The 23,616-nt window shown below is 36.8% G+C and overlaps 1 protein-coding gene across 1 annotated transcript in view; it reads left to right on the forward strand.

Moving 5' to 3' along the window:
- The window catches only part of WDR64 (WD repeat domain 64), a 147,868-nt gene that overhangs the window by 16,912 nt on the left and 107,340 nt on the right, over positions 1-23,616 (forward strand). Inside the window, exons 3-8 of the mRNA XM_067715031.1 lie at positions 5,214-5,316; positions 7,792-7,895; positions 10,294-10,323; positions 11,577-11,687; positions 14,146-14,360; positions 17,370-17,504. Coding sequence (XP_067571132.1) covers positions 5,214-5,316; positions 7,792-7,895; positions 10,294-10,323; positions 11,577-11,687; positions 14,146-14,360; positions 17,370-17,504 — 698 coding nt within the window. The remainder of the gene's footprint in view (positions 1-5,213; positions 5,317-7,791; positions 7,896-10,293; positions 10,324-11,576; positions 11,688-14,145; positions 14,361-17,369; positions 17,505-23,616) is intronic.

The following is a 23,616-nucleotide window of genomic DNA, read 5'->3' on the forward strand; positions in this document are numbered from 1 at the left end:
GTCTCTTCGGAAGGAGTTTATCTGCTATAATGTCTCTTAAATTTTTCCTCAATAAATTTTAGTAATTTGATGTTTTTAGTGTTCCTTGGAAATTGCTTATGGTAAGCATTGTAGTATTGTGTCACTATAAGCTTAAAAATAGCAAAATCTATGATTTCCATAAGAGCAGATGTTGTACAGGATGGCACCTATCATAGATGTGACTGTAAGCCACATGTATGACAGATTGCATGGCTGATGTGCCATCTGGGAAGGAAGCTAAGTGCTCAGTGGACAGTTTTGAACTTGCAAAGAGGACATTAACGTGGAAATATTAATTCCCTTTGTCATTTCACATTATTATCTGAAAATTCTCTCACACTATTATCTGAGGTTAAATTGGCTGCTAATATTGGTGTTTTTGCTGTATTTTGCACAAATAACTTACTGTACTGAAATGCATTTATAAAAGGAGGATGTGATAGGCAGAATGCTAAAAAGGTGTCCCCCACCCCAGCTACCTGCCCCAAGATTCCTGTCCCCTGGTTATCCAATCAAATATCAAAGTAATTTAGGTACTGCTGTGAAGGGACTTTGCAGATGCAATTAAGATGACTAATTAATTACCTTAAGATAGGGAGATTGTCCTGGATTATCTGGGTGGGCCCAATGTAATCACGTAAGTCCTTAAAAAGAGAAGAAGATTCTAAATGTGGAGAATTTAAGTACCATTGCTTGTGCTGAGATGCAGGGCCCCATGTAGCAGGACTGAAGAGAGGCATCTAAAAGGTAAGGGCAGCCCCATCTGACAACCAGCAAGGAAATGAGGACCTTGGGCCAAGCACCTGAACGAGCTTAGAAGCAGACTCTATCCCAAGCCTTCAGTAAAGAATGCGTCTCTATTGACATCTTGATTTTGCCATGTGAGACCCATGTTGGACTTCTAACCCGTGAAACTATGAGCTAATACATGAGTGTTGTTTTAGCACACTTTGTTTGTGGTAATTTACTTCCACAGCAATAGGAAACTAATACAGAGGGGAGACTGTCAAAGATCAGAAAGAGTGTCTGTTGTTACAACCAGCAAAAAGCAAAATGTAGCTACAAGAGGAATCCAAACTTAACAGCAATGGAAGGAGGTTGCAATATTGGGAGTAGGAAGCTGGAGAAGAGGAAAGCAAGAAAAGGACTCAGGACTATGATCTATAATTATAATTACCTTTGGAAGGTTTGCTGTATTTTTTTTTTGAAGGTGTTGGGGGTAGGAGTTTATTAATTAATTAATTAATTTATTTTTGCTGTGTTGGGTCTTCATTTCTGTGCGAGGACTTTCTCTAGTTGTGGCAAGCGGGGGCCACTCTTCATCGTGGTGTGCGGGCCTCTCACTATCGCGGCCTCTCTTGTTGCGGAGCACAGGCTCCAGACGCGCAGGCTCAGTAGTTGTGGCTCACGGGCCTAGTTGCTCCGCGGCACGTGGGATCCTCCCAGACCAGGGCTCAAACACGTGTTCCCTGCATTAGCAGGCAGATTCTCAACCACTGCGCCACCAGGGAAGCCCCTGTATTTTTGTTTTTAAGATGAGAGAGATTCCCGCATGCTGAAAGGAAGGCAGTAGAAAGAGAGAGAAAAGAGCCAATCTCTGAAGATGAAAGGGGACAAGTTGCAAAGAATACGTAGAGGGATGAGTCTAGGAAAGGAGAAACACATCTTCCTTTAAAAGGGAGAAGGGAAGAAAGAATGAATCCAAAACCAGGTTAAGTTTTGAATAGGGTGGCAGGAAATACTAAGAAAGCTCTTGTCTGGAGACTTCTACTATCATCTGAAGTAGGAAATGAGGCCAGCTGCAGAGTAACAAGGAGCACATGTTTGATAAGACTGGAGAAGGTTTGACGTTGCTTTTGTGGACAATGTAATACAAGATCACCCAGAGAAGCATGGGATGAAGGCTGGGTGGCACTGAAGACCCAGGAGGCTGGAGCTCGTGAATGATTCATGGCCCCATCCATAGGGCTGGGAGACTTTTTCTGTGGCTGATCTGCCACAGTAATTGGGGTGCAAGGAGCACAAGCAGTTGGCTTCCTTGCACCCAAGTAGGAGTTGGGTTTCCTGCCAGGCCAATGCAGTGGTAGAAAAGGATGGAGGACTGTGGAAATGTGGAATTGAAGTGACAGACCACAGATTCTAAACTGAGTAAGAAAGGAAATGAAGGGCTTCCCTGGTGGCGCAGTGGTTGAGAGTCTGCCTGCTAATGCAGGGGACACGGGTTCGAACCCTGGTCTGGGAGAATCTCACGTGCCGCGGAGCAACTAGGCCCGTGAGCCACAACTACTGAGCTTACGCATCTGGAGCCTGTGTTCCGCAACAAGAGAGGCCGCGATAGTGAGAGGCCCACGCACCGTGATGAAGAGTGGCCCCCACTTGCCACAACTACAGAAAGCCCTCGCACAGAAACGAAGACCCAACACAGCAAAAATAAATAAATTAATTAATAAACTCCTACCCCCAACATCTTCTTTAAAAAAAAAAAAGAAAGAAAGGAAGTGAAGGCTGCAGGGATCTGATAAATGAGGAAGGGCAAGAGGCTGAATTTCCCTCTTAGTTCTGACTGGCCGAGGAGTCATATAAATCTTTCCCAGTGAGGTTCCACACACATCAATTTACTGCAGTACCCATCTGACTCGTCTTTTTCTTTTAGAAGAAATGTTTCCACTCCCAAGTGGACTGACAGTTTTAAAGTACTATCTCCAGAGAGAGCCTAATTTTCTCATTAGTGGTTATGGTCTTGATATAATTTATGATTTTTTTCCTCTCTTCCATGAGACCTTCTTAATCTAGGCTTTCTAATGATAATTATAGCTAATATTTTAAGAACAATTATTATATTCCAGACACAGTGCGAAATGCTCTACACATGTTACATCATTTAACCACCATTAAAAAATGCCCTCAGAAGTTTGACCTTTTATTCTGCTGATGAGAAAATTGAGACTTAAGGAGCTAAATGTATTTATCCAAGTTCTAAGTACCAATCAGTTGGAGAGTCTGAACTCAAACACTGGACTGTCTGATTCCACAGTGCATGCTCTTGCCATAAGGCCATATTGTGGGTTCAAATGATACAGGATATCAGGGAACTATATTCAATATTCTGTGATAAACCAGAATGGAAAAGAATATGAAAAAGAATATATATGTATAACTGAGTCATTTTGCTGTACAGCAGAAATTAACACAACATTGTAAATCAACTATACTTCAATAACTTTTTTTTTTAAATGATACAGAATGTTGGAGAGGGGGAAATTTTCCCCTCTAACCTCTTGAGTTCTTGTGACTGGATTAACAATAAAATTTACACAAGACAGATTAACATGAGAAAAAGAAATTTTAATTTATGCACAGGGATGTCCCACAGAAATAGGATCTAAGAAGTGGCCAAAGTGGGCAGCTTTTTGTACTTTTTAGACAAAGAAACAATAAATTTGTGAGGAATTGAGAGGACAAAGAAATTTAGGTGTGGGGTGCCCATTAGTAAAGAATATAACAGAGTTTGGGCTTGGGGTAGTAAATTAAAGAAATAACAAGGTTTGTTTATATAGGCTTCTCCCTTCTAGGCACAAATTCTCTCTCTTTGTCAATAAGGGTGTCCCTTCTACCTCTGGATGCAGGCTGGTACATCCTTTCATGTGAAAGTGAAAGGGAGTGTACCTTTCACACAAAAGCTTTATTTCCTGTTTTCAGGGAGACAGGAGGATCAGAGTGTCCCTCTTGTGTTGGCTGTTTCTTAAGTAACTTTAATTCATAATAATCGATATGCCACTGGCACACATTTTGGGTTGGCCTACTCTGGGCCCCAACAAGGTTTAAGTTGCAGATCAATGTATGTCTATTAACTGGGTAATGCATCAATCAGTGATGGCAGGAAGTTGCAGGGACAAAAGATTCCTGTCCGCTCCAACAGAGATCTATTGAAAGTTCTCTGCTTTCTCTTTTCTCAGTCCTTCAGAGGTAATTAGATACTAAATGCAGAGGTTCTGTACTCATGGAAAATTAGTGGCAATTTCTGAGAAGATAATAAATTACTTAAGCTTTTAATTGAATACTGCTTTTGCTGGTGGGAAGAAAACTGGAAAATACAAGAGAGTCTTTGATAATCTTCATCTTCCCAAAGAATGAAATTTAATTGTAGGAAATTATTAAGGCAGCTGGTTTATGTTGTTAGGTTTGGATGGGGGAGAATGTAAAGGAGGAAGTAGTAACATTTGTAAACCAACTGATGAAAGGACATGTTAACACCTAATGCTAAGCCATCATCTAGCATCAAAATAGACAAATGTTATTAAAACAAACTGATATATAGTTGGTTTTGATTTATTTTCAATTGACTCATTTAGTCACTAGGTCCTTTATATGGAAAATGTGGTCCCTCATGGGGAGCTTCTTAGAAATGCACACTCCCAGGCCTACGAGTCAGAGCTGCACTTTAGTAGGATCCCAGTGGTTTGCATGCACACTTGAATTTCAGAAGCTCATTCTGTTTATTCACTACCAAGCACCAACTAGTCTCAAGTTTATAAGAAATACAGTGTGTCATTAACTTCTAAGGACTTTATTTCTGCTTATTCATAGACAGCTGAAAAACAGCTATCTTATTTTTCAAATTCCTTGGAATTACATAATCTGACAATTTATTCACAAATAAAATGCACTTTTTTACTTCAAGATATCTTTTCATAGTAATTAATTTTCATGCAACACCTGGAGGATAGGATTTGGAACAGTAAAATTCCAAAATTCCCCCGAAAAAGGAATGAAAAATCTTGTTCAGGAAGATTTATGGAAAATGGGTAGGAATAGTTATTTGAGAGTGGCCAAATTCATTGTCAGGATTTTCAGCTGAGACCCTGTCTGATGGAGGCTGATTTGATTTCCAAACAAGTGCCATCTCCTAATTGAACTATCAGTCTGAGCAAGGACACCAGCCGAGTACATCAGTTTATCTATTGGAGAGAAAAATCAATGACTGCTCAAAAATCATGCACCAGCAGCATGCGGTATGTTGAATACATTAAACTGCCTTCTGATATTTATATCAGAACCCCTTGATATTTATAAATCAAGCTGTTGATTGTTAGTCCAAATTAAGACTTCAAATTCAACCAACATTAAATCTCTTACTTTACAGCCATTTCTGAGATATTGTGCATGTTTATATGTGTTGTTTGGGATTTTAGATCTTTGGATACTTCTCCTCTGAAGAAGATTCTCTTACTTCGCAAATGGATGAAGAAAATTTGGTTTTCCTCGTTTCTAGAAAACAACGAGTTGTAATTTCAGGTGATAATTTAAATTTCCCTAACAGATTAATGTGGGTTTTAATATTTTCTCAAAAATAAATATTGGGACTATAACATTTCCATTAAACCATTTTTCATCTTATTTACTTGATCAATACTTTATAACAAGAAAGGGGAGTGACAGTTTCGAATGCAATATCAGAAGAAACTTGCAGTTGAGTTGGAAATATCATTGCTCTGAAGGACACTAAGTAAGGTATGTTAGGGAGGGAAATTCCCATTTTCCTGAAGAGGTTCAGATCTTAAGTTAAAGCTCTCTACAATGTCACCTCAATAATGCATGCTTTGGTACCAAATGGATCATATTTTTAAAAATAAATATTCTTAAAATTGAATTTTCAAGTTTTCACTTATTAGAAGTCTTTCCCATGTCCTCACCCTTAATTATCTTATGGAGGTTTAACCCTACACCTCTAAAACTGTAAATTTGTGCCAATCACAGAGGAGTGTTACCTCAGATTAAGAGGTCTCCAGTTTACATATGTCATTTGTTTTAAAATTTGAAACTGGACCCCAGGAACTCATTTCCCTCTCCACTATTGACAACTTGGGTTTTCTTTCCTTTCTTCCCTACAGGGAGGAAGAAGTCCAAGGTGAGGAAAGGCAAACCCTGGAATCTGCCCCGTCCTCCAGCATTTCATAGCAAATTCTGAGATGAAGGGCATAGTCTAGGTCAAATCTGGTGTTCCTTAAAAGAAAAAAAAAAAAAACCCAGTCCTTTGTGAGCAAAACCCACCCTTGTTTTTGACCCTTCCTTAGCCCAACCATAGGCCTCACCAGAGCCTAACCTCTGGGTCCCTCCATGGGAACTATCATCAAAGAACAGAAGCAAGGGAGCTATCCCTGCTTCTGTCATCACTGAGTGAAGAGTGGCCAGTGAGTAAGGGAAATATGTTGCTGGCATCCTAAATTAGAACTTTGAAAGCATCTTTATAGATAGCAGTTGGGTTCTGTAACTTGTTTATTCACTCAGCAAATAATCGTTAAGGTCTACTTTGTGGGCCGAGTAACTTTCTAAGTGCTGGGGATACAGCAATGAACAAACAATCATAAATCCCTGACGTCATGGAGTCTACATTCTAATGGGGAGAGATAGACAATAAAAAAATCAAACAAGTAAATTAAGTGCTACAGAAAAAATAATAAAGTAGGCAGACTGTGGAGAAAAATAAAACAGGAGTGTGGGAAGAAGCTGGTTTGGAGAGATTTTAAATAGGGTAGTTGGGGAAAACCTGAAGGAGATATGAGAGCGAACCACACACTTCATGCTGGAGTGGAGTGGTAGGGGGACAGTAGTAGAAGATGAGGTTAGAGAGGCAACAGTGGCATAGGCACAGATGTCCAAGGACTTGTGGACATGCTAAAGACTTCTGAGTGAGACAGAAAGCTGTGAGAAGGCTGCAGAGAGGAGAGAGGCCTGGCCTGAGTTACCCTTCAAATGTTCTGGCTTCTGTGATAAAAGTGGTCTATAGTGGGGAAGGAGTTGAAGCAGAGAGAATGATGGTGGCTTGGAATAAAATAATATTCTGTGCCTGTTTTTTCATTATTGACCCCTCCAAGGAATCTTTTGGACCTTCTTTTCTAATCTCATCCCAAATCCCCTCTCAACCTCCTTCCCCCTGACCCCTAGACATTTTAATACCTCAGATATACTGTATATCGGTCTATGTACTGTATGTATATCTGAGCTTTTGACACAGAGAGTAAAACTCATTCACACACCACCGCCACCGCCACCCCCTGCCCAAGAACCAATTTGTACCCCTTTGGGGGCAATAATTTCTCTGTTGAGAATGCATGAATTAGGGGGATAATACTGGAGTGTGAGATTTGTCCACTTGCTTTTCCTCTCTAAGAATTTACAATTATAAAAACTTGATTTAAATCATCCTGGGAAGAGGCCCAGTATGTGTGGCTTTATCATTCAGCACATAGGCAAAGAAACTTGAAAGTGTTTTTTTCAAAATGCATAAAGTAAAAAAAAGAAAAAAAAAGCCTTAAAAACAGTATTAAAGTAGTTTCATTCTTTTGTACTGGAAAGCCTGAGATAGTATTAGGTTTTTATTCTGTGTAAATCACATGGTGATAGTTCAAAGAAAGAGCTCCTGAGATGTGAAGATCTTAAAATAGAAATGATTCTAAAAGACATTTGGAAAACTCATTCTCTGAAATGTACACGTGGAGGTGGGATGGGGTATGATCTTACATTTTCTCTGGGAATTCATGCACCATGTTTAGTTGGAAAGCACTATAACGTCAGATTACTATCTCTAAGGATAATTAAAAAGCAATAGTTGTTCATTTTTTGGTTTTATTCCACTTTAATTTTTAAGTAACTAAAGCCTTTCTAGCAAAAAGTTGGTTGCTTCCTTTCTCTTTTTTTTAAATAAAACTAACAAGTGACTTTTAGGATCTTTACTGCTAGGAGTTGAAACGAGTGTTGTGCCATCAACAGGTAGTAGAAGACGCGATGTGATTAAGTGCATTGTCAAGATTCCTCAGTTGGATTTACTAGTAACAGCTTCTCAGAAAGGATTGATAACAGTCTTTAATAGCCAGGTAATTTGAAAGCTTGGATTCCTTCCTCCCTCCTTTCTTCCTTCCTTCCTCTCTTTTGTTTTGTCTATGCATTATGCCTATGTATCAGATGCAGCAGAAACCATAGCCATATTTCAGTTATTCCAGAAAAAAAAACAACCAAGTATTACTAAAAGGAGGAGCTCGCTGAACCCCACAGCAGTTTTTGAGGTTTTGGTAACTGCATTTGACATTGTTCCTTGGGGTGTCATATTGAACCATGTGGCATCAGCATAATTAAGGATGATCCTGGATAATTTCTCAGATAACATCATAAACACTCACAAGCCAAGTGATTTTGTCATAATACTACCAAGTAATAAAAGGTCCCAACAAGAACCTTGTACTTGAAGTTAAAAACAAGGCTCAAATTCTAGCTCCTCTATTTTAACAGCCTAGATGTTAAGTAGGGAACTTAATGAGCCAACATGTATATTTTCACGTCTCTTTTTTTCATATCTGTAAAATGAAGACAATAGGATCAGTCTCCTCTCCCTCAGAGGATTGTAGTGAATTTCAAATGAGATAATGAATGTTGGAAACATTTTAAGGCATTGCTATTATTGTCATTTCTTTCTAAATTTATGTTTTGGACTTCTATTTTCAAAATATGAGAGATTTTCATGGAATGTAAGATGATATCATCTATATCATATTTCACCATGAAAATAAATGTTTGGTGTTAAATATCAAAAAATTGGTCCAATTATTAGTTTATTTCCAAGTAGAGGCAAGCTTTATACAAATAAAATATATTTAAAATAATCATCACATGATTAAAATTTCAACAATAATTTTCAGCCTTTCAGTGGTTTCCATCATAGGCAGCCAGATCGTGTCAGAGAGGGTGGCCTGCACCCAGAGGTGCAGCAGGAGATTCTGAGCATGGGCGTGGAGACTGGCTTTGCCTCCACACTGCCAGCTGTGCATGTTACTTTTTATATCCAGGCCCCAGTTCCTCCTCATCCAAACCAGAGAATATCCCTCCCTACGTAGTTGTGCTGTTTACATGAGTTAATCAACATAAAGCACTTAACATCATTGTAAGCACTTAGTAAATGTTGGCAATTACAATTATGAACAAATAATGTGAAAATAAAAATGGATTTGCCTCATTGAAGTGTGAAAACCTTCCTTGATCACTCTTTTCTCGATACATTAATTCCCTTCTCATTTTTTACCTTTATTTCCTCAAAAATAGAACTAACATGGTATCTAAAGAAAAACAGTGAGGAGGAAAATTATGATCTTCATAATGAAATAGTTCAGGATTATGTGAAATAAGTGAGAGGGCATTATCATATTTCCAGATATGTCTCTCTCTCTCTCTCTCTCTCTCTCCCTCTCTCTCCCTCACACTCACACACACACTCACTCACACATGCTTATAGGCGCACACATGTGTACTCACGAACATGCAGATGCTCACCACCTGTTTCTATTTAAAGATTTGGTACTCCAGGAATAAATAGTATTTTGAATGCTGCATGCCTTAAAAATAGGATGGTACATTCTGTGAGAAAAGTAATTTGGCAGGGTAGGTCACAGGAATAATTTATTAAAAGATAGCCGTTAATAATGCAAAATATCTTACACCCACAGTTTAGGCTCTATCTGAGGTAGAATAAATACATTTAAGGATTTTCATGGTGCTCGCTGGAGGGCTTGGTGATGTAGACTGTAAATGTCATTAATGAAAGTTCCTACAAAAAGGCTAGATTTAGAAAATTCAGAAGATATATAAGGATTATAAAAATTTTAGAGCAGATAAGAGAATTTTAAACAAGTGACTTCCACTAAAGATAGAGATAGAGAAATAGAGGAGGAATTTCTTTGAGCCCTTTATTTTACTTAGGATATGATATTCATTCAATACATATTTATTGAATAAAAGAGAAAGCCCACTGGATAGAATGTTCTTAAATCTCAGTAACTTGAGAGATAACTCAAATGAAAAGTTTTTTTTTTCTGTATCAATCTATATCCATATTGACCTGTTTACCGTTCTTGCCATTGCTGTTAGTATTATTTTGCAGTCCCAATTTCTGTTATCAAAGGTTGCTCTGAATAGCTAAAGAATGTGAGGCAGTTTGCAAATAGAAGGAACAAATAACTAATAAAGTTTAAGCCTAAGAGCATAGTGACCAGGCTTAAAGACAAGCCACGGAAACATAAACTTGCCCAAAGCAAACAGTGCATTATTTTACAGAGCTAGATTACAGCTAGATTTTTCAGAGGCAGAAGGAACAAGGAGACTAACAGAAGGTAGAAATGACAAGTGAGGTTAACCAAGGAGGTACCGTGTTGCTTTAGAGCCAGCATTTTCATCTTTAATTGTAGTGCCAGCTGGGGATCTTTATTCTCTTCCTTTTTCTTATAGATGAGAGTTCAGACCAGCACCAATGTTACAGTAAGTACTTTAAAAAAATTCCTAATTAAGTTAAACTGATTGATGATGGTTCCTCCATAACTAATCAAAATCTCAATGAAGAGCCTGAATACACTCTGAGAATAAGAGGTTCTCATAGACTGTAGCTTTATCTTTATTGACTAGGATCCAAACTAAAGCTTGAGCAACAGCAAAGAGGACACAGACCTTGCTTTCTGAGTTAATTTGATGGTAGAGAATTGCTTGGAAGCTGACTATTCCTTGGAAGCTTCAATTTAAAATCTTCGCCTGTTTTTCTAAGTGCTCACTATTGAAGAAAGTGAAAGACAGACAAAACCCATGTTGTGAGAACAAGGAAATAGCCAGTGAAAATTATTTGAAAACATTTTATTCTAAACTTGAAAACAGCATTAAAAAACTTGAGTGCAATATTGTAATTTATTTAATCCATATTGCTAACTGGAACAGTAATCTTGTGGCAGATATTGTAAAGCTATGGTGAATTGCTCTCAGAATCCCACCGTGGCTTTATGAGAGATGGAGAAGGATTGACTTTCACCCTGCTTGTATGCACTGAAATGCACTGAGGGTGCCAAGCAGAGGAGTCTCTGAGCCTCCATTTCTTAAACTTTCTTAAAATTCCTAATGGGTTTTACAGAAGGTTCAAGGGCATGCCTGAAACACAGGCAGCAGTTTCTGGCACAGAAGACACTCACGAGTGGGAGCCATTGTTCTCGTAAAGTAGTGTGTTGTCAGAGATATTATGGATCCTAGCCATGCCAATCTGGTGACTTTAGGAAAGCACAAGGCAGACTGACTGACCTCAACTTGATCACTGACCAGATGACCACCAAGGTCTTTTCCAGCTAAAAAATTTAAGCATGAGGACAGGGCCAGAAAACTCACTTAATCGGTGCCCTAAATCTAGTCCCACTGAGCTCCTGTGCAGAATTGTTCTCATGTAAAAGAACAGTGCATAAAGATGACTGCTTGGTCAGTGGCTGTGTGCTTCCAGAGAACTGTGCCAGGCTCTAGCTGTGTCATTCTCCAGATGATGGTTCTGAGAAACTCAGGCTGAGGGTGAAAGGGAAAAAGATGGAAGCTTCTTCTCAGGACATTGAAGAAGAGACCTTGTGTGGCTCCTCTGCAAATAAGGGGGCAAAATGGGGCTTTTAATGTAAGTAATCTGCTCTTTTAGTAGCCACCATTGTGTGATAAAACAAAACACAATATACTCCAAAACACAACATGCCAATCCTATGCTTTTCTATCAGGATACCTCCTGGATTACAGGTTGTGATTACCTCTCTCAGCTGAAACGAATTGTAGCTACTACTGAAAGGACCATTATTGTCTGGGATCATAAAGCTCAAGGGAGCAGCCAGGTACTGTGCCAAGAGATACTCAAAGAAATTGGATTGTCTTTTCCATACTGGGAGGAAATGAGCAACACACTTTCTCTATTGAACATCAGTTTCCTCATATATAAAATGAGGGAGTTTAACTAAGATAATCAAGTCCAGCATCAATATTCTGTGAGTCTTAATTAAAAGGGAACATTCTTTCCATTTAGTGTATGTTTAATTTGTTTTGTTTTTGAGAGAGAATGATTAGTTCCTTTCTTCTTTTATACCTTTCTCTGAATCCACGTATTATCTTTTTGGTTATACTCATGTTAACCAGTTCAAAGCCTTTCTCTTCAGTCCAGCTTCATTTGGCAAGAAAACTACTAAAATCAAATGCATAATCCTGGCAAAAAATCGAATGGGCAGATGTTAATGTTAATCTCCTCAGTTAGTGATATGTTACCACTTAACCAATTTACAATATTTATTGAGCATCTGTAGACATATAGAAGTAATGAACATGTTCCCTACACTCAAACAAAACTCAGTCTTGAAGATTCTCACAAACAAACATAATATATAATATAATGGTATAGCAAAAAAGTAAAGTAAAAAAGAACAGGTACTCAGGGAGAGGAGCGATCACTAAGCATTGGGGTTATTATAAAAACGTCCTCAGGAAGCAGGCTGACTTTGAAGGACATGTAGGATTAACAAATAATTTAACCTTCCTCTGTGCCATACTAGTCTCAGTAAAATAGTAAACTTCCTATTCTTGTCTACAATATTGGCCAACTAATTATACCAAGATGATTTTAAAGAAGGCAGCTGTTTGCTTAATGTATTTTATTATGTGATGTGTCACTATCTCATGTCGTATAGTTTGATTACAACTTCTTTTCCTTCCCGCTCTCTCCTGTTTTCACTCTTGCTTTTCGATCTCATAGAAGCCTCCAGTTCATTGAAAGCATCTTCTTCCACTCTTCAGTACCCCTGCTTCTTCCCTCTTTCCCTTCTCACATTACCTCCTGGATGGATCATCTCTTAAATCTCTGTCCTTCAAAACTTGAATCTCGGATAGATGCTATAGCCCTTCTTTGCTCCTTTGCAGTGGCTAAGCACTGCTAGAGAAAAACTCAGAGCCACACTATTTGTCATCACTACAAATTCAGGGTCTGCAGACTCACCTGAGCACTCAGGAGCATTTATCAATCTCTTTCTGATTCTTGCCAACTCACTTTCCCACTCCTGGCAAGTATTCCAAATTCCATTATTCTTCTCAAGCCCTTGCCCTTTCGACAGGTGAACTTCTTCCTGTTTCTGAGAATACTGAGTCTGAAAGGCTTGTCCTCTTTCAAATTCCAGCCCTCCACCTACAGCTTTAACTAACAATACAACACTACTTCCTTTCTTTCTTCCTTCCTCTCTCTAAAGACAAAATATCTGACACTCCCTGTATCTGACACCCCCCCATCCCCTCCTGCCTTGTCCAGGACAAGACTCCATAGCCTTTTCCCTTTCTATCTTTTTTGACATTAATCTCTTCTCCTAGGATCCTTCTTTTCAACCTCTTCTGAATCTTCCTCTTAACCAATTCAGGTCCCAGATCCAAGGTCACCTTCCCTGACCATGGGACCCAAAATGACCTCTTAAGTCACTCTTTATCACAGCGCTCTGGCTTATGTTTTTAAGTGCACATCCCATTATCTGGAATTATCTGTTTAATTCATCTGTCTCCCCCGACTAGGACAGTAGCTCCACAAAGTCAGAAATTTTTGTTCATCACCGTAAGCCCATGCCTAGAATGGTTCTTGCCATGTTGTAGGTGCTCAATAAATATTTGTTGAAAGACTGAATGAACCTCTAAATATGCTCAAGTCTCACTCATTCTATAGGAAACAAAACAAATTTAAAAATTTTTAAATACTTTTTTCTTCTCCTTAGGTAGAAATTAAGCTCCAGGAAAACAATGGCCATATAGCTTAGTGAACCCAGTTCAATAGTATAGAGTCAGCTTGATAAATGCTTGCTGAATATTTTTGGATAAATGTAGACGTTAGGATATTTTTCTCCTTGTAAAGTAATTGGGACTTTGATATTAGATTTTCCTATTTACCATCCATTTTAATTTCAATGGTCTTTTAACACCTCAACTTTTTAATGCTTCCTGTTAATATTGCCTTACGAATTCAAGAAAGGAATGTTCACAGTAATACATCAGAAAATCTCATTATTTATTGAGCTAGAGACAGGTACTTCACACTTTTTCCCCACAAAACACCCAAAAGCACAATGTTGGGCTCAAAGTGAGAAGTTCATTCGTTAACTTCTACTTAGTTAACTTTGTTTCTTTCAAGTTCCTTTAACAGTGGGAATATCTAAAATGAGAAACATCAGAAAGTAAAATCTTACCAAATAATAAGAGCAATATTTAAATTTAATATTTAGATATTTAGAGCAACACGATAACTTATTAAAAGTGTTCTTCTGTTTCTAGGAAAACTATTTTGTCATAAAACCTATGGATCATTGCCTCCTCTGTGTGTGTGTAGTGTCTCTGCCTGACCAGCTCTGCCAAGATGACATCCTCTTGGGGGACGACGGTGGTTTTGTGAACAAATTCACAGTAAATAGTGATGACTTTGGACTCAAGCAGGCAAAATCCAAAAAAAAATTACAATATCAGGTGTTAGACTCAAAGAACTTTAAAAGGTAAGGGTATTACGGGAATAATCCAATTGTTTTAATATAGACATTGTTCAAGTATTTATGTAGTGAAAATAATATGCCAGACCCCATGGTAGAGATTTTAAATACAAAGCTGAAAAAGAAATGTTTTTTACCTCAAGGAACTTCTGGTATAATAGGGAAGACAGACAGGAAAATTAGCAACTGAAATTCCTATTTTAAGTGCTACTGACAATGAAAATCTATAAGTACTTGAATGAATTCAGTGAAAAATTAAATCATGAATAAAATATAAAAGACATACATGGCTGTTTACTAGTACTTAAATATGGAAGACAATTCTAAACATAAAAGCAATGGATACAGAATTCAAAGAAAAAGTTTGATAGATTTGACTATACACATCAAAAGATAACATTTGAAAGTAAATAACAAACTGGGATAAATATATATAACAAATATGACAGACAGTTGGTTAATAATCTTTAATAGGTTTTAGAATTCAATTAAAAAACAATAATTTCTCAAGATAAAAACTGACAAAGACGATGAACAGTTAATTCACTCACATGCCCACACAGCAGTCAATAAACATTTCAAACTGATCATCAGGCAAGAATGCTAAGAACAGTTTCCAACTGATGAGGTTATGGGTGATTTCTATTGTCTGCTTTATAATTGTAGTGTTTTTGAAGTTTTTAGAGTAAGGCATATATTACTTTTATTAGCAGAAATACAAGTTTTATACTAAATACAACCTTTTTATTAATCAAAGAAGTACAACTTATAATCATATACAACTTCTCACATAAAATTAGAACAGATTAAAAATGAGTATGATGTTGTGAGATGGGCATTCTCGCATACTGCTGGTGGTGGAAGTATGAGTTGAATCCCTTCTGGAAAGCAATTTGGGCAGATGCATCAGGTGTCTTAATAAACATTTATACATTGAGACCTGTGATCTCCATGTGTTTAAAAATATAAGTATGATTATCACAGCATTATTTCTAATAATAAAATATCTAGTGTCCAACAATAGGGGAATGATTAACTTAAATAAGTAATCATTTAAATAAATAATTCAGGTATTATATAAATGTGTGATATAATATAAATTCTACAAATATAATTACATATTTTATAAATATGTCCATACATGTGTAATACATTTATATGTAAATTTCATTTTTTGTCAGAGTCCTAAAAAATATTTAAGGCATTAAGGGCATTCAGTAAATCATAGTATAACCATATTAGAGAATGCCATACATCTCCATTAAATTATATTTTGAAAGATATTTAATAATATGGAAAATGTTCATAATATAATATTAAGTAAAAAACTTCTTATTTTTTAATGTACCTTGAATCCAGTTTTATTTATGTATACGTGCCAGTATGTATATGTGTCCATTTGTATGTCTGCGTATTTCTACTTAGAAAGAAAAATATTGAATGTAAATATCCCAAAATGTTAATGATGATTCTCTTTGGAACTTCAGAGAAGTGATTTTTCTTTTCTTCTCTATGGTTTTCTACTTCCTAAATTTTGTACAAACAAAATTTTCCTTTTAGAATAAGAAAAAAACTTTGAAAAATACAGGATTATATTTTGTTATTAATATAGCAAATATTTTATTCCAGAGATAGAATATGTAATTCAAAGCTCATTACATCTATTGCTACAACGGAATTAAGACTAGCCCATTGCTGAAACCCTAAGAATGACACAATGTTTATCTGGCTCCATTTTCCATCCTTCATATATTAGCAGTATTACTTAGTTCCACCAAAGTATTAAACCCTGATGTGGGAGTTTCCCAGTATGTGATGTGCTGCTCTATTTACTATCAAGCACTTTATTCCAATTATGATAGGCTCTTAGAATAGATGCTGAGACATGAATCTTCTCTTTACTGAGATGTGCATCACATGTCAGAAAATTCCATGGCCTGTTTTCCATCTCTGCTTCCATTAGACAGATATATTAGAAATGAGATTGGGGGAATTTGAAGAATGTGAGTACAGTTAAATGAATGCTAATTCATACTGGTTCTTTTGTAGATGATTTAATCATGCAGCTGATCATTATATACATGACAAATTATTTGAGACTAAAATGTCTATATATATATAAGCCGAGTGTTGAAGCAAAACATTGTAGAAATTAAAGAAAGAACTAGCCAGTATCCAGAGTTCAAAATTTAACACAATCTGGCATGGAAAAAAGAAATCTCCCCCGACTCCCACTCTGTTTAATCCAATATTGTCAAACTTTCCTGCCTTGAGTTATAAATATGTCTATTTCTCAACTACAATCTAAGGAACTTGGTGATAAGGATTTTACCTTAATCATCTTTATGTCCTTGGTACCTGGGATACAATAAGTGCTCAATAAGTGTTTGTGGACGAGGAAACAAATACACTATAAAATATGAGTAAATAAAATACCATGAAGATGGCTTCTTCCAGGTTAAGACAAGAAGAATTTTATGGCAGTTTTGGCCTCTAGTGCTAAACCTCTCCCTCAAATGTCCTGTGTACTGATGAGCAAGCCTTTGACAAAGACTTTGAAGGCTGTCCTAGCCTCAGCTTTACCAGTGATCTGGGTTAGAAACTTCCTAGTTCTTCAGTTTTGAATGTATTCATGGGAAATATGAAAATGAATTGACTCATACAAGATAAAAAACAATATAAAACACAGTCCTCCATTTGCATGATCAGAATTTTTTCAGTAGGGTAAGGATGATCATGTCAATATTGGATTGGGTTTCTTCTAGATTATTCCTCTAATTCTGAATCTATAGCTCAAAATCTGATGATAAACTTTTATTTTTTCATTTAAAATATGATGACGATCATATAGTTAAACAATTGAAAGTATAATGCATAGGATAGTGTTACACATGTAGGCTTTACCACAGCTCAGAGCTGCGATTTGGTTAAAGTAAAAGTGAAATACCAAAGAGAAACTCAACATGATGTGTTTGTGAGTCTAACATAACCCCCTTTTTTTCTTGTAATTCTCAGTGTTAAAAGGAAGCTACATAATGACTGGGTTATGAAAATTAGATACATTTCAGCCCTAAATTGCTTTGGATCCTGCTCTGCAGACAGTGTTCATTCATTAGTTTTGGAATCCTTGAAGAGACTTGAGGATAATTTGTAAGTACAATTGTTTATATGCATAAACATTCTGTGACTTTCAGGTGTTTTCCTGAAACCCATGGCAGCCTTGGAGCTTTTAAACTGGTTTTTAGACATCTCAGATGTTAAGTATTCCATTTGTTCAACAAGATTAATTAGATTTTCAGGAGGAAGTTGAAGTTACTCATGCAAATCTGAACATGATATGTCCTCCTAGAAGCAGTTTTGCTCCTTTGTTTTTTATTGCTATATTCTATTAAAGTAAATCAATATTGGTGTAGCTATATTTTCCAAATAGTGTTCTATTGGTAAAACTTTATACTTTAAAAATCATTCTTACAGGTCAATTGACTAGACAATAGCCTGTGAGTATCTGTAGAACAACCATCATATTCCATGTGTAATAAATACACCAAATGGCTTTCTTATAGACAGATGAGTTTGAATAGTGTGTAGTCTTATTTTCTACCTAGTTAAATATTTATTAATAGTTATACTGATATATAGCAAGGGTATACGAATATATAGTAACTATAAAACAGCTGTTATATTTTTTTAAGAGAGATACATTCTACAGCATGGATAAACCTCAAAAACATTATGCTAAGTGACAGAAGCCAGACACAAAACACTGCATATTGAATAATCCCATTTGTTGGAAATGCCCAGAAAAGTTTATAGAAATAGAAAGTAGATTAATGGATGCCTGGGGCTGGTGATGGCAGCAAGGACCCCAAGTTGGCACAAGGGAGCTAAAGGGAAGCTTTAGGGTCCTTGCTTTAGGGAACTTGGGGTCCTTGCTTTAGGGAAGGCTAAAGAAGAAGGAAATCACATGATCACATCAACAGATGCAGAAAAAGCATTTGACAAAATCCAGCACCCATTCCTGATAAAAACTCTCAATCTAGACACAGACATTATACCAGTTACAGGAAAACAACTCAAAATGGATCATAGACCCAAAGATAAAATACAAAGCTGTAAAACTGGAAGAAAATATGATATTGGGTTTGGCAATGACTTTTAAGATACCACTCCATGAGAGAAATCATTGATAAACTGGACTTCGTTCAAATTAAAAACTCTGCTCTGAAAAAGACACTGTCAAGAGAACAAAAAGACAAGCCATAGACTAGGAGAAAATATTTGCAAAACACATATCTGATAAAGGGCAGTCATCGGAAATATACAAACAACTCTTAAAACTCAACACTAAAACAAACAACCTGATTAAAAAAATGGGCAAAAGATATGAGCAGACACATCACCAAAGAAGGTATACAGATGGCAATAAGTATATGAAAAGATGTTTCACATTCTACATCATTAGAGAAGTGGAAACTAAAATCACAATGAGATATCATTACACACCTACTAGAATGTCCAAAATCCAAAACGCTGACAACCTCAAATGCTGACAAGAATGTGGAACAATAGGAACTCTCATTCAGTGCTGGAGGGAATGCAAAGTGGGTACAGTCACCTTGGAAGACAGTTTGGCGGTTTCTCACAAAACTAAACATACTTGCCATATGATCCAGCACTAAAAAGAAATAAGCTATCCATGAAAAGACATGGAGGAACCTTAAATGCATATTACAAAGTAAAAGAAGCCAATCTGAAAAGGTTACATACTGCATGGTTCTAACTATATGACGTTCCGGAAAAGGCAAAACTGTGGATAGGCAATTAAAAATCAGTGATTGCTGGGATGCAGGGGGAGGGAGGGTTGAATAGGCAGGGCGCAGAGGATTTTTAGGGCCTTGAAAATACTCTGTATGATACTATAATGGTGGACACATGTCATTATACATTTGTCCAAACCCACAGAATGTACAGCACCAAGAGTGAACCCTAATGTAAACTGTGGACTTTGTGCGATTATTATGTGTCAATGTGTAGGTTCATCAATTCTAACAATTGTACCACTCTGGTGAGAGATGTAGATAATGGGGGAAGCTATGCATGTGTGGGAGGGCAGGAGCATACGGAAAATCTCTGTAATTTCCACTCAATTTTTCTGTGAACCTAAAACTGCTTTTAAAAAATTGTCTATTAAAAAATGCACTGAGCCACAAATTAGAATCCGATTTGCTGCAACAAGAAGCGAAAGATCTTCTTTAAACTTTGTTTTAAGGATGAAACTGGAGGGCATTATGCTAAGTGAAATAAACCAGACAGAGAAAGACAAATACTGCATGGTATCACTTATATGTGAAATCCAAAAAAAAGTAGAACTCATAGAAACAAAGTGTAGAACAGTCATCACCAGGGAAAGGGTTCCCTTTCCATAGGGAAAGGTTCATAAAAGTTTGGTAAACTTTCATATAGGTTTTTATAAAACCTATAAAATGTCTGAGGATCTAATGTAAAACGTAGTGACTATAGTTAACACTGTATTGTATAATTGAAATTTGCTAAGAAAGTAGAATGTAAATGTTCACACCAAAAAAAAAAAAAAAACATGTGAGATGATGAATGTGTTGATTAAGGGGCATCCTTTCACAATGTGTATATATATCAACTCATGTTATACAGTTTCAACATCTTACGATTATATATCAAAACTGAAAAAATGGGATAAAATACAACAAAACACTATGGGTAAAAACTTAAAACTGCAAAACCCTTACCTAGTGATTCAATTCCATTCTTAAAACTTACTTTCTCAATTGTAATCATTTTCTTCTGAATTTGTTTTTCTGTTTAAAGAATCAGTGAGTTGAAATGAGACAGTGTCTTGCTTTCTTTTTCTCTTTGCATTTAGGGTACAACTTTAAAAAGTTCTGGGAAAAATGGTAGAGAGACAAATATGACCCCCTAACAAAACACAAGTGATAGATACCTCCTAGGTCCTCTTGAAGTTTTAGTGAAATTCACAAAAAAATGGAAAACAAAAGATAGCCTTTGCACATACAGAGCTAGAATTTCTTTAAATTCCAAGGCTTTTAATTTAAGCAATGGAATAACAGAAATTTAATGAAAGATGAGAATATCACAGTCAGTCAGATGACTGACTACCTTAAGTTTTCCTGGAAGCTGTCGTCTTCAGGAAAAACACATATTTCCCCTTACGTAGAAAAAGGTGAAAATGTTTATCTTGGTGTAAAACATATTACAGTGAGAGATGATTTAAAAATTTTCTTCAGTACCTTAAAAACAATTTCATTTCTTGACACCACATCTGACACCACAAATATCATTTCTATGTTTTTGTGACATAATTAACTAGCTAGTGATTATACTCTGGCATTTTAAAGGAATACATTTCTGAAACATTTAATTAAGAACTAGATGCCACCTTATTTCCAATTTGATTTTATACTATGTTGGCAATTCATGATACAGTCATAATCATAAGGAAACATTGTGAAAACATATACAAATATAATATGTCCTCGTGGTGGTATAGAAAAAATATATTCTGCTTCAACATCCAGAGAAAGGATTTTTATTTGCAAGATATACAAACCTACAACCATGACTTCCACAGAACAAATACTACCAGTACACTTACCAGGGTAATTCTAACAGCTTATATGGCAACCAGAAAGCTGTATAAGGTAACGTAGTTCAGCCATTAATCCAGAACTGTATCAATTATTCAACAAATATTTACTAAGTCAGAATGTGTTAAGAACTGTGGACAATACAAATATGTTTAAGTCGTGGCCCCTGTCTTAAAATGCTTAAAATCTAAGTGGGAAGACAAGAAATATAGACATAAAATCAGCAGTATGGTGCAGCCAGCTCATGTCTGGAATTTGGCCGACTTATTGTTAAACTCTGCCATGATTAAAATAAGCTCACAAATCAATTATATTGAAAACAAAGGCAGTAAATACTCAAAATTCATTACTTCTTATATATTTACTACATTTTACTATTACCTATGTTCTTGAGGGTTTTATGTCCTGAAGAACACAGTGCTATATAATGGTGTGCAACTCTGTATCTTTTCCTAACTCCACGTTAAGAGATGTCCCTTTGCTGGTTTGAAATCAGCCATGAGAGAAATATTTGTACCATGGAAAACAGCAAATGTTGTAAAGCGATGGCACACTACCATCTCTACTTTCCTGTCCCCAGCTCAATGAATGTTAAACGTTTATCAGCACACTACTACTTAGGATAATTTGCATTGCAAAGAAGAGCAAGTTAAAGGCCAGTTGACTGGTTTAGGATTATAGACATAATAGGAGTTCAGAAAGGAAAGTGCTAAATAATGGTCCTCCAGCAAGCCCATAGAGATAAGAACCAGAAGTCTTATATAGGAGACTATGTAAAGTAACTTGCCAGTGATTTCATTACACAAGAAAGTTCAAAGCAAACACAATAAACGTGCCTAGGTGGCTTTTGGATGAATGAAGTGGCTTTTTTTTTCCTTCTTAAAGACTGTCTTTACATTGGTATGTTTAGTTGCCTATTGTCAATCTAATATTACAAAATAGAAATCAAAAATTGATCTGCACAATATTGACAGGCGCTACGTTCCAGTATCCTTCTCCCAGACCTCCACGTCTCACCATATCAGCTTTTGAACACTCCAACTCGCACTATACCGACTCAGTGATGTTGTTGAGGTCTCTGATACCTTTATCTCTCAGTAGATTGAATTTTATCAGCCCTTTCCTTGACTTTCTTCCCTTCCTACCTGACTGGATCCCAAGTTAATCATCTGAGTTTGTATCTCACCAGCATTCTTCCTTGATTTATACTCTTATCTGTCCAACATATCGATCAGCAAAATCCCAACCCTTTTGCTCAGCAGAGCCCTTAGCCCAGTCTCCCAATCCTTTTACATACCTTTGATTAACCCCCTCTTATTCCTCTCAGTGACTATTCCAAACTTCAACTCCTTTCACCCTCCACCGATGTCCTGTCCTTCCATATGATCAAAACAAAAAACAAAACAAAAAAAACCCTGTGGCCTCAGGAGTAATTCCCCAACACCCCAGATCTTTTCAGAATTTTCTATATCCACACCCAGCCTTAAGTCTTTTCTTTTTGTTTCAGAGGTTGGTAACACACCTTCCATTGGCGACCCTGCACTTAACTTCTTCTCCAGGATCTTGCTACCTCAGTTTCTCCCACTCTCTCATTTTCAACCTAAAATGCTCAAGTCTCTTGTGATCTGAATAACGCTGTTCTTGACCTTTAGTGTCCTTTGATCTATCATACTACACCTCTTCTGGAAAGAGTACTCTACATTCACTATCCCCACTATCTTGACATTACTCATTCCCTCTAAAATCCTCTCTCATATAGCCTCCCGGCTACTACTCTACGGAAAAGACTCTCAAATTGGCCAATGATGTCTACATTGTCAGACCAAAGGAAATTAAACTTGAAGCATTCAGCATTTCTGATCTCACCCATCCTAAAACTCTATTCTCTTGGCTTTTGGGAAGCCAGAGTTTTCTCCCGGTATCTTACTGTCTGACCTTTTCCCTTGTGATTCCTCTTTTTGTGTCTGCTCTTTTTGCGGTGGTATTCTCCAGAGTTTTGTCCTTAGCCAACCTTAATTGTCACTTTCTACTCAATTCTTGGGTTATGTTCCTCTTCTCCAACATATTAATACCTGTATACTAATGAAAACCCAAGCTATCTTGAATGTTGGACTTACGTATACCTACTCACTATGTCCACCTGGATATCTCATAGCCCCTTAAATTTCACTTCACTTCCCCCACTTTTTAATCTATGCCCTTCATAGAATTTAAAATTTTTCTTGGTGGCACCATGATGCATCAAATCATCTAGGCAGAAATTTAGCAACCCCACATGACTCCTTTTTCCCTCAACCCCTAAAAATCGTCAGTCACCAATTTGTCTATATTGCCTTAAAACTTCTTGTTGAATTTATTTTATATTCTGTATCTCTATTGTCCTAGGCTCTTCTCTCCAACTACCCTCTTGTCCCAATACTCTCCCAAACTATTCTTGTAAGGATGATATCCAACCATCTCAATGTCCTTCACATTTCTCCATCACCTGCCACAGCACTCCCATTATCTGGTTCCTGTTAACCTCTCCACTTCATCCACTTCACTGCTCTTTACTACCTTGTTCTTAGGTTCCTGTTATTCTGTTACTCTGAACTTCTTGCTGATCCCTGGATACTGCATGT

Source organism: Pseudorca crassidens, chromosome 2 (assembly GCF_039906515.1).
Source record: "Pseudorca crassidens isolate mPseCra1 chromosome 2, mPseCra1.hap1, whole genome shotgun sequence".
In the NCBI taxonomy this organism is placed as follows: domain Eukaryota; kingdom Metazoa; phylum Chordata; class Mammalia; order Artiodactyla; family Delphinidae; genus Pseudorca; species Pseudorca crassidens.